Source organism: Bos indicus, chromosome 18, assembly GCF_029378745.1.
Source record: "Bos indicus isolate NIAB-ARS_2022 breed Sahiwal x Tharparkar chromosome 18, NIAB-ARS_B.indTharparkar_mat_pri_1.0, whole genome shotgun sequence".
NCBI lineage: Eukaryota > Metazoa > Chordata > Mammalia > Artiodactyla > Bovidae > Bos > Bos indicus.
In genome coordinates this window covers 49,627,438-49,640,745 of record NC_091777.1, presented here as the reverse complement: position 1 = coordinate 49,640,745, position 13,308 = coordinate 49,627,438, and the positions used below count along the sequence as shown (strand labels likewise).

The window sequence follows — 13,308 nt, the reverse complement described above, 5'->3', positions numbered from 1 at the left end:
GCCTAACGCGAGACTCCCGAGGCTCGTCCCCGATGACGTACTTCAGGACGCCATATTGAGAGTGGCAGAGATTTCTTAAAGTGGGGCGTGGAGCCGACATTTTCGGAGGGTCAAATGGGCGTGTTTTAACTCCCCTCTGATCGGCCTTTTCTCAGTTCAGTTCAGTCGCTCAGTCGTATCCGACTGTTTGCGACCCCATGAATCGCAGCACGCCAGGCCTCCCTGTCCATCACCAACTCCCGGAGTTCACCCAAACTCATGTGCATCGAGTCGGTGATGCCGTCCAGCCATCTCATCCTCTGTCGTCTCCTTCTCCTCCCGCCCCCAATTCCTCCCAGCATCAGGGTCTTTTCCAATGAGTCAACTCTTCGCATGAGATGGCCAAAGAATTGGAATTTCAGCCTCAGCATCAGCCAGAAGTAATTTAGTCCAGATGTCTAACGCGGTGTGCTAAGCCGTGAGGAGGCAGGGAATTAGTCGCACAGAGTCGGACACGACTGAAGCGACATTGCAGCAGCAGCAGCAGCAGCAGCAACAAATTTGCAAATAAGTCAGATTCTATCTCACAGCCTCTGAAACATTCCTGGGAGGTAGGTACCCCTATTTCTCAGGCGAGGTAACCTAAGCTCAGAAAAATTAGCTATGTAACTGGATGGGCCACCTGATGCGAAGAACTGACTCATTTGAAAGGACCCTGATGCTGGGAAAGATTGAAGGCAGGAGGAGAAGGGGACGACAGAGGATGAGATGGTTGGATGGCACCACCGACTCAATGGACCATGAGTCTGAGTAAACTCCAGGAGTTAGTGATGGACAGGGAGGCCTGGCGTGCTGAAGTCCATGGGGTCGCAAAGAGTTGGACACGACTGAGTGAACTGAACTGAATTATTTGTCAGAGAGATGGCAAAGAGAACAGGCATCAGGGAGAGATAAAAATTAACCTGATGGAGGGGAAAAAAAAAATCGGGAGCTTTTTAGAACACATTGCTAAAATTCCCACATAAGCGATGAGAAATCTGGATTCAATTTACAGAAATTTAATATATACCTATTTAGTTACAGGGGAATGAGTTACTGATGGGCTGACAGTGGCACACACAAAAAAGTTTCTTTTCTATAAGCTTGCTTCCGATTTTTTTGTTTTTTTGTTTTTCTTTAAATATGTATTTATTTACTTATTTGGCCTCGGGGTTCTTAGTTGCTGCACTTGGGGTCTTAATCTTTGTTGTAGCATGTGGGATATTTAGTCCTGGCCTGTGAACTCTTAGCTGAGGCTTGTGGGACCTAGTTCCCTGACCAGGGAGGGAGCCCAGGCCCCCTGCACTAGGAACGCTGAGTCTTAGCCACTGGACCACCGTCGAAGTCCCTAAGCTTGGTTCCTTTAAACAGCAGTTCTTTAGAATGGGATTCCACATAAAAATGCCTATTGACACTTCTGCATGAAGACATTTACTCCAGGACAGGGAACCATCATTTTCTCCCTGTGGAAAACTTTTTCTTGGTGTATCAGTGGTTCTCAACTCTCCATCCGGCAGCACATGAGAACAGTTGAGAAGATAAGAGATATGCATAGTAGCCCCAAACAGGAAACAACCCAATGTCTATCATGAGGAGAAGGAATGAACAAGTCGCAGCACATACATGCACTGGAATGATAACAATCCGCTGATAACGCACATGAATGAATATCAAAAACACCCACTGAGTGAAAGAAGCCAGATACTAGGGTATGTACAGTATTATTCCATTCATAGGAGATTCTAGAGCAGGTAAAACCAATCTATACAAATAAATCAGATTAGTCAGTCTCTAGGACTAGAGGTGGAGACTGATAGGGAAGAGGCATAAAAGAATTGCTTTGGGGTCATTGAAATGTGGTGCGCGCGCTCTCTCTCTCTCTCTCTCTCTCTCTCTATATATATATATATATGTCAGAACCCTTTGAAACGTACACTTAAAATGGGTACCTTTGGGGTTTCCCTGGTAGTCCAGTAGTCCAGTGGCTGAGACTCCATGCTCCAAATGCAGGGAGCAACGGTTCCTGGTCAGGGAACTAGATCCCACGTGCCACAACTAAGACACAGCGCGATGAAATAAATAATTTTTAAAAAACGGGTACCTTTTGAAAGTGAAAGAAAATGAAAGTGAACTCACTCAGTCGTGTCCGACTCTTTGTGACCCCAGAGACGGTAGCCTACCAGGCTCCTCCATCTATGGGATTTTTCCAGGCAAGAGTACTGGAGTGGGCTGCCATTTCCTTCTCTCTGCCTTTCCTTCTCCTTTTACTGTATGTAAATTATTCCTCAACAAAGTTGACTTTTAAAATACAGATGTTCAGGATTCACTAGAGACCAGTTGTCAAGTTCTCCAGACTAGGACCTAGCCACCAGCAGTATTTAAAAGTTCTCCAAGCAGTGATTATTTGTAGCCAGGGATATGAGCCACAAGACTTCCTCTCCTCAAGGGATGGGGATGAGGTTAGAGGACAAGCGTGCATTGTCCCTTCCTGGAAGCAGAGAGAGGAGGAAGTATCTGAAAGAGAGGGAGAACAATGGGGTAAGGTGGGGTAATTTATCCAACTTCCTGCCCCAGTAGGTCAGAGATTTCAGGCTTCACATCTCGCCTTATTTTCTTCCTTCTTACCTCTTCCCCTCGCTCTTGGGGCTGCAGGTAAGGTCTTCTGGCCTAGAAGGAGAAGGCTTAGGGTTTAGGAACTGGGGCTGGAGATCAAGTTTCCTCTCCTTCCCCACCTGGCCTCTTTGGGAGTACCAGGGAGACTTCCTCTGAAGTTTATGCTGAGGGCAGGTCCCGAGCACAAGTCCCCTGTAATAACTCCAAGAGTTTGGCCAGAAAAAGAGGGACTGGTCTCTGAGGGTGTCCTTCGCAGGGTGGACAAGGGCCCTGATCAATCACCCACAGCCGGGACCCCAGGGCATCCAGTAGGCGCTGTAGGCGGAACACAACGATCCCCACGGATGGGCCCTCCTCAAACCCGATCACAGACAACTCCAGCCGGAAGCATCGGAGAGTCTCAGCAGGACACACCTGTGGAGACAGAGTGATCTGGTGTCTCTGGGCAAGGGCTGATCCCAAGTCCTCACCCCCACAGTTTCTGACTTGTAGCCTGGAACAAGCCCCTTCACCAATCTAAGCCTCAGTTTCCTCATCTGTAAATGGAGTTCTGAATAATCCCTACCTTTACTAGAAGTGCAAGTTAGAAAAAGATCTTCCTTCCTTAATGCTTCCACGGTCTGATTTTGTTAGAACAAGATACTTTACTGCCATGTGCTGGAAACTGACAAACATCCAGAATGAGAATGCTGTCCTTGTAGGTGTGGGACCCTTGTGCAGTGTACAACCTTCACATCCGTACGTCTCAGCCCTGTTTACCTTGGAGGGTCAGTGTGAAGGTAATTAAGCTAATGTGCTTAGGACTTCCCTGGTGGTCCAGGGGTTAGGACTCCGCGCTTGCACTTTCACTGCTGGGGGCCCAGGGTTCAATCACTGGTCAGGGAACTAAGATCGTGCCCCCTCCAAAAAGGCCAATACACTTAAAGCATTTAGGCCAGCACCCGTCACCAAGTAAGAAATTATGTAAGAATAGCTGTTATTGGGACTTCACTGGCCGTCCAGTGGTTAAGTACCCACCTTCCTGTGTAGAGGATGGGGCTTTGATCCCTGGTCTGAGAAATAAGATCCCACACGCTGAGAAGCAACTACTGAGCCCATGTGCCACAAAGAAAGATTCCAGGTGCCATAACTAAGACCCAATGCAGCCAAACAAATAAATATATATATATTTAAAATAATAGCTGTAGTCATTATTATCCTTTGTTGCTATTATATGCCAATCACTGTACTAGGTGTTACAGACAGCTGTGAACAAAATACATTTGTCAAGACTTGGACAGCCAGAATACCAGCCTGCCTGCCTCCTGGCCTCCAGTGTGTCCTGAGCTAGTGGATTCTCCCTAAATGTCCAACCCCAGTAAAGAGGGAACATGATACTCACCAATAGATTATCTGGGGTGTACAGACTGCCATCATTTTTGTTTTCCTGTAATTGTGGGGTAGGGAGGAAAATCAGATCTTGGAGAGGAAGAGACTGACCCTTCCGCAAACATGTCACCCACCCCACTCCTTAACTAGCCTGCCCCTGTCTGCTGGCTCTTCCCTCCCTCCTCACCAGCATCTTCGTGATGGCAATGAGGAAGTAGAAAGGCTCCCTTGGGCAGAGGAGTGGTCCTAGGCCTCCCAAGGGCAGCACCAGCAGGAGGGTGGTCCAGAGAAGCCACATGGACACCCTGCCCACCCCCATACTTTCTCAGGTTCCAGCCTGGGTTCCTGGAAACAAGAAGTACAGAGAGAGGGAGCAAGTTGGAAAACAGGAATGGGGGAGAGGAAATGCCCCGTCCCTGCCTTTCCATCTCTACTCAATCCATAGATACCTGGAAGTGTACTCCCAGAGGCTGGGGGAGATGGTGACCCTAGAGTAGGGAGGTTGTGGTTCAGAGAACTCTCTTCCCTTCCTTTCCCCCAATCAAGATACCAGATTCAGCAAGGTTATTAGGATCATCCTGGAGAGACCGGAGAGTTCAGAAGCGTCCCCTGTCCCCCAAACAGCCCCATGAGGCAGTCTAGAGTGTGTCCAGCCTGTGCATTCTGTGGCCTGTTTGTCTGCCCACTGGAAAACACCAGTTAGCTTGAATCCTGCAGGTGCTTATTTGGGAGTCTTTGCTGTCCTTTCTCCTATTTCTGCCACAAGTGTCTTGGAATCTTCACGCCTGCCTGTACCTGCTGACTTCTTTCTCTGAGCGTTGGCCTCTGCCTCTGTCACTTGTGACTTCTGTCTCCATCTCTGATCGACCCCATGTCTCTCTTCGTTTTTCTCTCCTCCGTTGGTCCAGTCTTTGCCTTTTCCTCCATGTGCACCTCTCTCTCTGGTGCTGTGTGCCTGTAGGTCTGTGGGTCCCTCCAGGTCAGCCTCTGGGTCCTTGCTGCCTGTCTCCCCGGCCCCTCGCCCTCTCCCTCTGTCACCCTTTAGGAGCTGGACTCTGAGCTGCAGGTTCCTCCCTTTGGCCCCAGACCCGCCCACCAATCTTCACTCTGGTTCCGCCCTCCAGGCATCCATGAGCCACCACACCCCTTTGAACCTTGGATCCCAGACCCAGTGCTGCCAGAGAAACTGAGGCAGCCGACTGCCGCCTGCACCTGAAAGGAAACTCATGGCTGGGAAGGGAGCAAGCATCATGAGCAGTGGGGAGCAAGGGGCTACCCTATCTTGAGGTTCCTCAGATGGGGGTGAGAGGACTGGGGATTCTTGGGAAAGGTAGATTTTGAGAGAGGGCTCTGAGAAGGATGAAGAGTTTGGTTTTTTGTTTTAAAATAATTTATTTGGCTGTGCCAGGTCTTAGTTACATGGAGATCTTTGATCTTCTTTGTGCATGAATTGCAGTATGTGAGTTCTAGTTTCAAGACCAGGGATGGAACCTGGGCCCCCTGCATGGGGAGCAAGGAGTCTTAGCCACCAGGGAAGTCCCGGGATGAAGATTTTGTGAAAACAGGTTCGGAGGGGGCAGCAGTTCAGGGAAAAGTGGATTATGGGAGAGAAAGCTTCTGAAGGAGGGGGATTCTAGGCACTGTGGATTCTGAGGAAAGGAAGATTCTGGGGGGAAAGAGGGGTAAGGGTACCCTGAGTGGAGGGAGATTTAGGCAAAAAGGGAATCTAAGTTGAGGGCTCTGAGAGAATTTTGGGAGGAGACTCTGAAAGGAAGAAAGTCCTTTAATATTTTTTTATTTACTTATTTGACTGCACCAGGTCTTAATTGGGGCAAATGGGATCTAGTTCCTTGATCAGGGATAGAAACTGGGCCCCTGCATTGGGAGCTCAGAGTCTTGGCCACTGGACCACCAGGGAAGTCCCTAAAATGAAAGGAGTTTTGGTGAAAGGTTCTGGGGAAAGGGCTCTAAGAGGAAAAGGATTCTGGGGAGGATGCTTTAAGGAGATGGGTTCTAGGAGGAGGGGGATTCTGAATCCTACCAGGATTCTTGAGGAGAAATTCTAGAAGACGGGAAGACTGCCAACTCTGAAGCAATCTCCTGGTGGTGGGAAAGCAGGGGGGTGCGGGGGGAGGGGTGAGTGTGTATGTATGAGAATCTATTGAGGATGGGAGTAAAGGGAGATAAATGAAGAGTCCAAAAGCAAATTAGAGCTGGAGGTGGCCAATGAGAACTGAGGATGTGAATTATGGCCTGTCTTCACCCTCCTTTCTCCTTGGAAGAAAACCTATGACAAGCCTGCTGCTGCTGCTGCTGCTGCTAAGTCACTTCAGTCGTGTCCGACTCTATGTGACTCTGTGCAGCCCACCAGGCTCCCCCCGTCCCTGGGATTCTCCAGGCAAGAACACTGGAGTGGGTTGCCATTTCCTTCTCCAATGCATGAAAGTGAAAGTGAAGTCGCTCAGTCCTATCCGACCCTTAGCGACCCCATGGGATTTTCCAGGCAGGAGTACTGGAGTGGGGTGCCATTGCCTTCTCCGATGACAAGCCTAGACAGCGTATTAAGAAGCAGAGACATCACTTTGACGACAAAGGTCCGTATAGTCAAAGCTAGTTTTTCCACTGGTCATGTAGGGATGTGAGAGTTCAACTATAAAGAAGGCTGAGCATTGAAGAATTGATCCGTTGGAACTGTGGTACTGGAGAAGACTCTTGAGAGTCCCTTGAACAGCAAGATCAAATCAGTCAATCCTAAAGGAAATCAAGCCTGAAGATTCATTGGAAAGACTGATGCTGTAGCTGAAGGTCCAATACTTTGGCCACCTGATGCGAAGAGCCAGGTCATTAGAGAAGACCCCGATACTGGGAAAGATTGAAGGCAGGAGAAGGGTGCGACAGAGGATGAGATGGTTGGATGGGATCACTGCCTCAATGAACATGAGTTTAAGCAAACTCCGGGAGATAGTGAAAGACATGGAAGCCTGGGGGGCTGCAGTCCACGGAGTCCCAAAGAGTCGGACACGACTGAGTGACTGAACAACTCGTCCTCTCGGGCCGGCCCCCGACACCGTTCAGGGAAGTCAGTCCCTTCCACTCCCAGGTCCCGTCCTCTCCGCTCCCCCGGCCCACCTTCCTGCCGCCAATCCAAAGTCCCGCCCACAAGCCGTAAAGCTCTCTGCCGTCGCAACGCTGAGCACAGCGCGCCTGCGCAGACCCTGAAAAGCGGCCAGGTTGGCTCCGCGTTTTCCTTTTCCGGTTGGGGCGCCGCGCAGTGAGGATCTCGTCTCTGCGCCTTCAGCCATGCCGTCCAAGGGCCCTCTGCAGTCGGTGCAAGTCTTCGGACGTAAGGTGAGACGGGCGCCCGATGGTAGGGACGAGGGGAGGCCCGTGTCGGAGAGAAGTCTGTGGGCAGGAATCTGGGTCTACTTGGAAGCCGAGGCCCAGAGCTCACGTGGCTCCGCTGTCTCCCCCTCGCTTTCCACAGAAGACGGCCACAGCCGTGGCGCACTGCAAACGAGGTAACGGCCTCATCAAGGTGAACGGACGACCCCTGGAGATGATCGAACCGCGCACGCTGCAATACAAGGTGCTGGGATTGAAGACGGGCGTTTGGGTTGAGTGGAGGGCTCTGTAGACGGATATGTTGAAATAAATGGGTTCCTGGAGTTCGTCGATCTTGGAAACGGAAAGGTCTGGTATCAACAATGGGACGTATAGAGGCTGAGTAGGGAATAGAAAAATGGGATATTTGACGATGGAGCTGGGTGTTGGGGGTTCAGGCGATATTATGAAAGTTTGAATTGAGAGTGGAAACGTGGATGTTGAAGATTAAGCAGGTGCTTAACTGGGTTGTTTGGAAAGTCACTCATTTGGGACGAGGTGGCATGGGAGCTCCCAAAATTTATGGGGCCTGATGACTTGCAGTAAGTTAATGGGGGACGTTTTACAGTAGTCTGCGCACTCTGAGGACAGGAATCAATGTATTGTCCCTCAAAACATTGTGACCAAAATAAGGTCTTGAATATTGTAGGTACTCAATAAGCATTACAAGAACAGAAGTTGGGTTTGTAGTGCTTGGCTGTGAAAGGAGTTCCTCTCCCCTCCCTGTTTAAGCCTCAGTTTCTTTTTTTTTCCTGAATAAAGTTTTATTGACCTCAGTTTCTTTGGCTCAGACCGGAAATATGTCGGAGTTTGATTTCTGCCTCTTCTAGCTGTGTTATTTGGGGCAGTAACTTCCCTTCTCTGTAAAATGGAAATAGGTTGATCCTTGAAGGGCTGTCGTGAGGGTAAATTGAATTCTCTGTGTGAGGTTGTTGGTGTGTGTGAGAAGGTGAAGAACTGTTTACATTGCAGGGTTAGTTAGAACTTCGAAGAGCAGGTAAATGAGTATTGTGGCTTATTGTCACTGACAGTTTACTCAAAGGCTTTGTGTGTGCATCCTGTATTGAGTGCTGGCAACAAAGCAGTGACCTGGATGGTTCCAGGGCCTGCCCTCCTAGAGCTTCGAATCCAGTGGAGGACACAGACTGGACCCAATACCAAACACTGCTCCCAAACAGTCAGAACTGGGGTAGAGGTTCCCAGAGAGGGTTTCTGACTCAAACTCGGGTGGAAGGGTCAGATCAGGGGTGGGGGGGACCTTGTGAGCTGAGGCCTAAAGTAGGTAAATCAAAGTAGGGTTATAGCATCGTAATTTTTCTGGAAATCTGTGCGGTGCAAAGGGAGGGCAGAGAGCTCAGGTGGGGAGAGCACCTGACATAGCCCAGGAGTGGTTTTTTCACCATCTGGGGCAGGCTTAGCGGCTGCAAAGATTTTCCTTACTGTTGGGCTAAGGTGTCCACATTCTAAGAATCAGGTTTAAAAAACAGGTGATCTGATGTCCAGAGAGAAACACAGGAGGAGGAACTGCTCAGGCAGGATTCAATTTGACTTCAACAAACTCTTCTGTCTTAGAAATCTCCCTGCTCTGCTGGCTGTGTATAGGGGGCTTTGAGTAACAGCCCAACACTCTTCCACTAATACTGAGGCCAGCAGTGGCAAGAGCTACTTGTAGAGAGCTGTGGAGGAATGTTCCGTGAGGTGGCTCAGTGGCAGGTTGTGATCTAAAATCCTGTAATGTCTCCTGTTACCCTAGCTACTGGAACCTGTTCTGCTCCTGGGCAAGGAGCGATTTGCTGGTGTGGACATCCGCGTCCGAGTGAAGGGTGGTGGTCACGTCGCCCAGATTTACGGTGAGTCCCAGACACTGGGCACATAGGTGGGTCTGAGGGCAGGGTCCCATCCCTGGGTGTTCATAAAGCTGATGTACCTTTTGTCTGTGTCTTCCTCACAGCCATCCGCCAGTCCATCTCCAAAGCCTTGGTGGCCTATTACCAGAAATGTGAGTGAGGGTGGGTCCTTCCCAGCAGGTGGGTGGGGGCATGTCAGGGGCTCACTTGTAGCCACAGAGTGGGAAGACGTTTGCTGGTGTCTAAATTTTGTCCCGTCCTTTCACCCCCAGATGTGGATGAGGCTTCCAAGAAGGAGATCAAAGACATCCTCATCCAGTATGACCGGACCCTGCTGGTAGCCGATCCCCGTCGCTGCGAATCCAAGAAGTTTGGAGGTCCTGGTGCCCGTGCCCGCTACCAGAAATCCTACCGATAAGCCCGTCATGAAGCCCAGCGTTTCCCTTTACAGCACCTTTATAATAAATGTTGTGGGATTTAAGGTTTCAGGAATGATGCTGTGGTCTTCCGTGGTGGGTCTTTCTCTAAAAGGAATGCAAGAAACACCTCCAGAAGCCTTTCTAGAAGCTACCACTCTGATTAGGACGTACGTAGGAGAGATGGGTGGGACCAGACCTGGTCTTAAGTTTCTCTGAACTCCAGTACTGGAGTCCAGTGTGTGAACACAGCTCAGGTGGGCTTGGTGCCTGGTCATTGGTTGTGTGAGTGAGTGTGCTTGTGGGTTTTATCTCTTTCAGTCCTTTTGCTGTTTTAATGGCATGTCAGAGAAGAGCAGGGGAAATGTGTAAGATCAGTAATCTTTAATACAAGTGAGGAGAGGTCTTAAGTCAGCAGCTAAGGGCCATCCATGTATGTGTTGGGAAAGGAAATTTTTTAATGCCAGCCTGTAGTGTAGGTAGTATTGAGGTTGGGCAGGGGTCTGTAATCCCCGTTGTGGGTGGGTGCGTGATTTCCCCTGACTGGTTTCATCCTTCAGGATGTCGACTGTAACCCCCACTCCCTATGGCCTCCTTAAAGCAAGTCCCAGTTATGCTCAGTATGACCTTATGGGCCCGGGAATACATAGGTCTGAGGACATGTTCATCTCTTGTGTCTGCCATGTGATAAGAGCTGATGTAGGTGAACTCATTGCTGCCCCTGGGCTAGAGAGATATTAGAGCACTTCTGTCATGGAAGAAAGTTCTGTGGGATGGTGCTGGTATATGTATAGGGAAGTAAAGTGTTTGTGAATTAAGTTGCTCTCAGTTTCTTTCCCCATATTTAAAGGAAGCTAGTGAGCATCATTGGGGTGGGAAGGGCATCTGTCCTATAACAGCCTTTGCAGCCAGCGATCTGCCCCCAAGTGGGCTTCCTCACTACTTCCTGCCGAGCAAACTTAAGAACATTACACACTTGATCAAGGAGTAGTTTCACAAATTTTCTTTATAAAAGGAACTTGGGAGGGCTTCCCTGGTGGCTCTGGTAAAGAATCCACCTGCCAATGCAGGAGACACGGGTTTTATTGCCCTCAAGATCTCACATGGGGTGGAGCAGCTAAGTTGTGTGCTACGACTCTGGAGCCTGTGCTCTGGAGCCTGTGCGCCGCAACTACTGAGCCCTGCACCACAACTAGAGAGCCCCTGCTCTGCAACTGGAGAAAGCCTGTGCAGCAACGAAGACCCAGCACTGTCAAAAGGAAAAACCGGGGAAGGAACTTGGGATTTACTGACTTGCTGCCCTTTCTGTGTGTTTGCCCTACTGATGAAACAGTAGCCACGTGTGGCTGTGAAGCTGGGCTGCACTGATGAGAATGTTGTTTACTGACAGGACAGTCCTGTGGGATGGTACTCGGGTATAGAAAATAGATACTACACACGGAGGTGGGGTTGGTGGAGCTCCACTAGGTGCCAGGCTACGTGGTGTTGGATTGTCTTCACACCGTCTCTGAGGTGGGTGGCAGGCAGGTATCTTCACCTTAGCTGCTGAGAAAGTGTAGTGGCAAAATAACCACCTCACCAAGTTTTGCATTGAAGCTGGAGTTACTAATAACTGCCTAACTGGGTTTGACTGGCATTAACCTAAACATCCCCAGGAGGGCAGCACTGTCCCAAGGCATGCCACAGACAGCCGACCTTACTTTCCCTCTTCAAGCCTGTCTTAATTACAGCTTACAAAAGGCAGGCTGTAGTAGACCGGCAAGAAAAGTATTCATGAGGAGGCGTTGGAGCTGGGGCCGTGAGGCAGAGGTAGGAGTTGGGCAGGCAGGAGGGATGGGATTTGGGGGCAGGGACCAGGAGGGGGCAAGGCAGGCCGAGTGCCCAGGGTTTTCCCACAGGGCCCAGAGACCCTCTTAATTTGAGGCTCCTGGCTCCCTCCCAGAGGCACAGCTGGGACACATCTGGAAGTGGCCAAGGGGGCTCGCCTCCTTCCTCGCTCCAGGCCTTGGCGTAGACGGCCCCCTTCACCCTCCCTGCTGCCGCCTCCTCAAATACCGAGAATTCCGGCGCCGCTGGGAGCCTGGGCCAGGCTGGGAACTTTCCTTAAGCTGGGAATGTGCAGCTGGGGGCGGAAGCGGGGAGGGCCAGCCTCAGTCCTGACCTTTGGGAGGCTGCAGTGGAGCAGGTCCAGGCCAAGGAGCCCGACTCAGCCCATGCCCTGGTGTATGGCATGGTACCCACTCAATAAATAACTGAGTGGAAGCCAGCAGCTAACATTTACCGAGCCAGGCCTTGTTTACTTTATCTAGCTAATGATCAGTAATTACCTAGGGCCTTTGGAGTACCAGGCTTCAAGCCTCTTGTGGGCAAGGAGATGTTCCCTGTTGTATTCCCAGTGGCAAGAATAGCGCCTGACAAAGACACTCGAGTGCTGACTCAGGCTTGGCTGTGTGGCTGAATCCCATCTCTGCGCCTTCCCACTCACGTGACTGGGCAAGTATCCTCTCTGCCTGAGTTTCCTCATCTCTAAAGTGGGGATTACAGATCCTCACTTGCCTGTTAGGGATATTGAGGACTCAAAGGGAATGAGCTGCAATAGTGACTAATGCCTGTGGTATGTAGTTTAGAACTCAGTAACAGCACTTTTTGCTGTTAACTGATTGTTAAAACCAGATTCTTGGGCTCCTGCCTTGGGGGTTCTGATTTCATGGGTTGGGACTGGATCCTGGGGCATCTGATGTGATCACGGCCTTAGTTAAGTCAGGGGGCTTCCTTCATAGCTCAGTTGGTAAAGAATCAGGCTTAAGCACGTTTGGGAAGTAAGGATATGCTCACTGAATCTTTGTGGATGATCCTATAAAGGCGGATACTGTTGTCTTCATCATACAGATGAGGCAACCAGGCTGCGGGGGAGGGGGGGGTTCCACATGAAGTACTAGAAAAGCTGGGGCTTCAGCTCAGCCATGATGCTGTGGTGTCTCAGAGAATTCCAGGGAAGACAGTAAGATCTAGAACACAAGACGTTAAGTGCTCAATGAAAGAAGCTAATATTACCAAAGAAACAAATTGTGCTGCTTACTGGGCCTTCCACTGCTGTGAGGGGGACAGAACGATCTTAGAATAAAAGCCTTTGTCTCTTAAGACCTGAATGACTTTTGGAGGTGGGGGTTCACTGAGGCACTGTAGAGGTCCCCCAACTAGAGAGAGGCCAGGTAAAAGGATCAATACAAGAACTGGATGGATGGGTATCGAAATGGAATACTTAGGAGGGTGGAGAGTGGTTGCCAAGAGAAATCAGGCAGATGTGGGACACTTTTCCCAGAATCCCAAACCCAATCCATTCTGGTGTTAGCATGGAACTGTCTCTGAAGTTTTGTAGTACCAAGACCCAGAAGAATCCAGGTAAGGAAGGATGGGTTGAAAGAGATTAAAACGGCTGGCTGGCTGGTGGTAGAGATGGTTAAATGGCTGGTTGGCTTGATGGATTAGGAGATGACTGAACGATGAAATGTATGAATGAATGGACAGCAATGGGAATATGGAGGGACGAATGGATGAATAGAGTTGGCTGGAGAAGGCAGACAGGTGGGGTAATGGATGGTAGATTTATGGAGGAATGGGTGCTAGATGGGGGACTGGGGTAGGATGATGGATGAAAAGGGTGG

General features: G+C 49.9%; 1 protein-coding gene across 2 annotated transcripts in view; it reads left to right on the top strand.

The window, feature by feature from the left end:
• Nucleotides 1-7,195: 7,195 nt before the first annotated feature.
• Nucleotides 7,196-13,308, top strand: part of LRFN1 (leucine rich repeat and fibronectin type III domain containing 1) — a 107,754-nt gene continuing 101,641 nt past the window's right edge. The window contains exons 1-5 of one of the 2 annotated variants that reach the window (XM_019980068.2): nt 7,196-7,347; nt 7,484-7,585; nt 9,134-9,230; nt 9,332-9,379; nt 9,500-9,719. In XM_019980068.2, coding sequence (XP_019835627.1) covers nt 7,300-7,347; nt 7,484-7,585; nt 9,134-9,230; nt 9,332-9,379; nt 9,500-9,645 — 441 coding nt within the window. In that variant the 5' untranslated portion in view covers nt 7,196-7,299 and the 3' untranslated portion in view covers nt 9,646-9,719. Of the gene's footprint in view, nt 7,348-7,483; nt 7,586-9,133; nt 9,231-9,331; nt 9,380-9,499; nt 9,720-13,308 lie in introns of those variants that run through there. The other variant, XM_070771016.1, reaches the window with a different exon arrangement.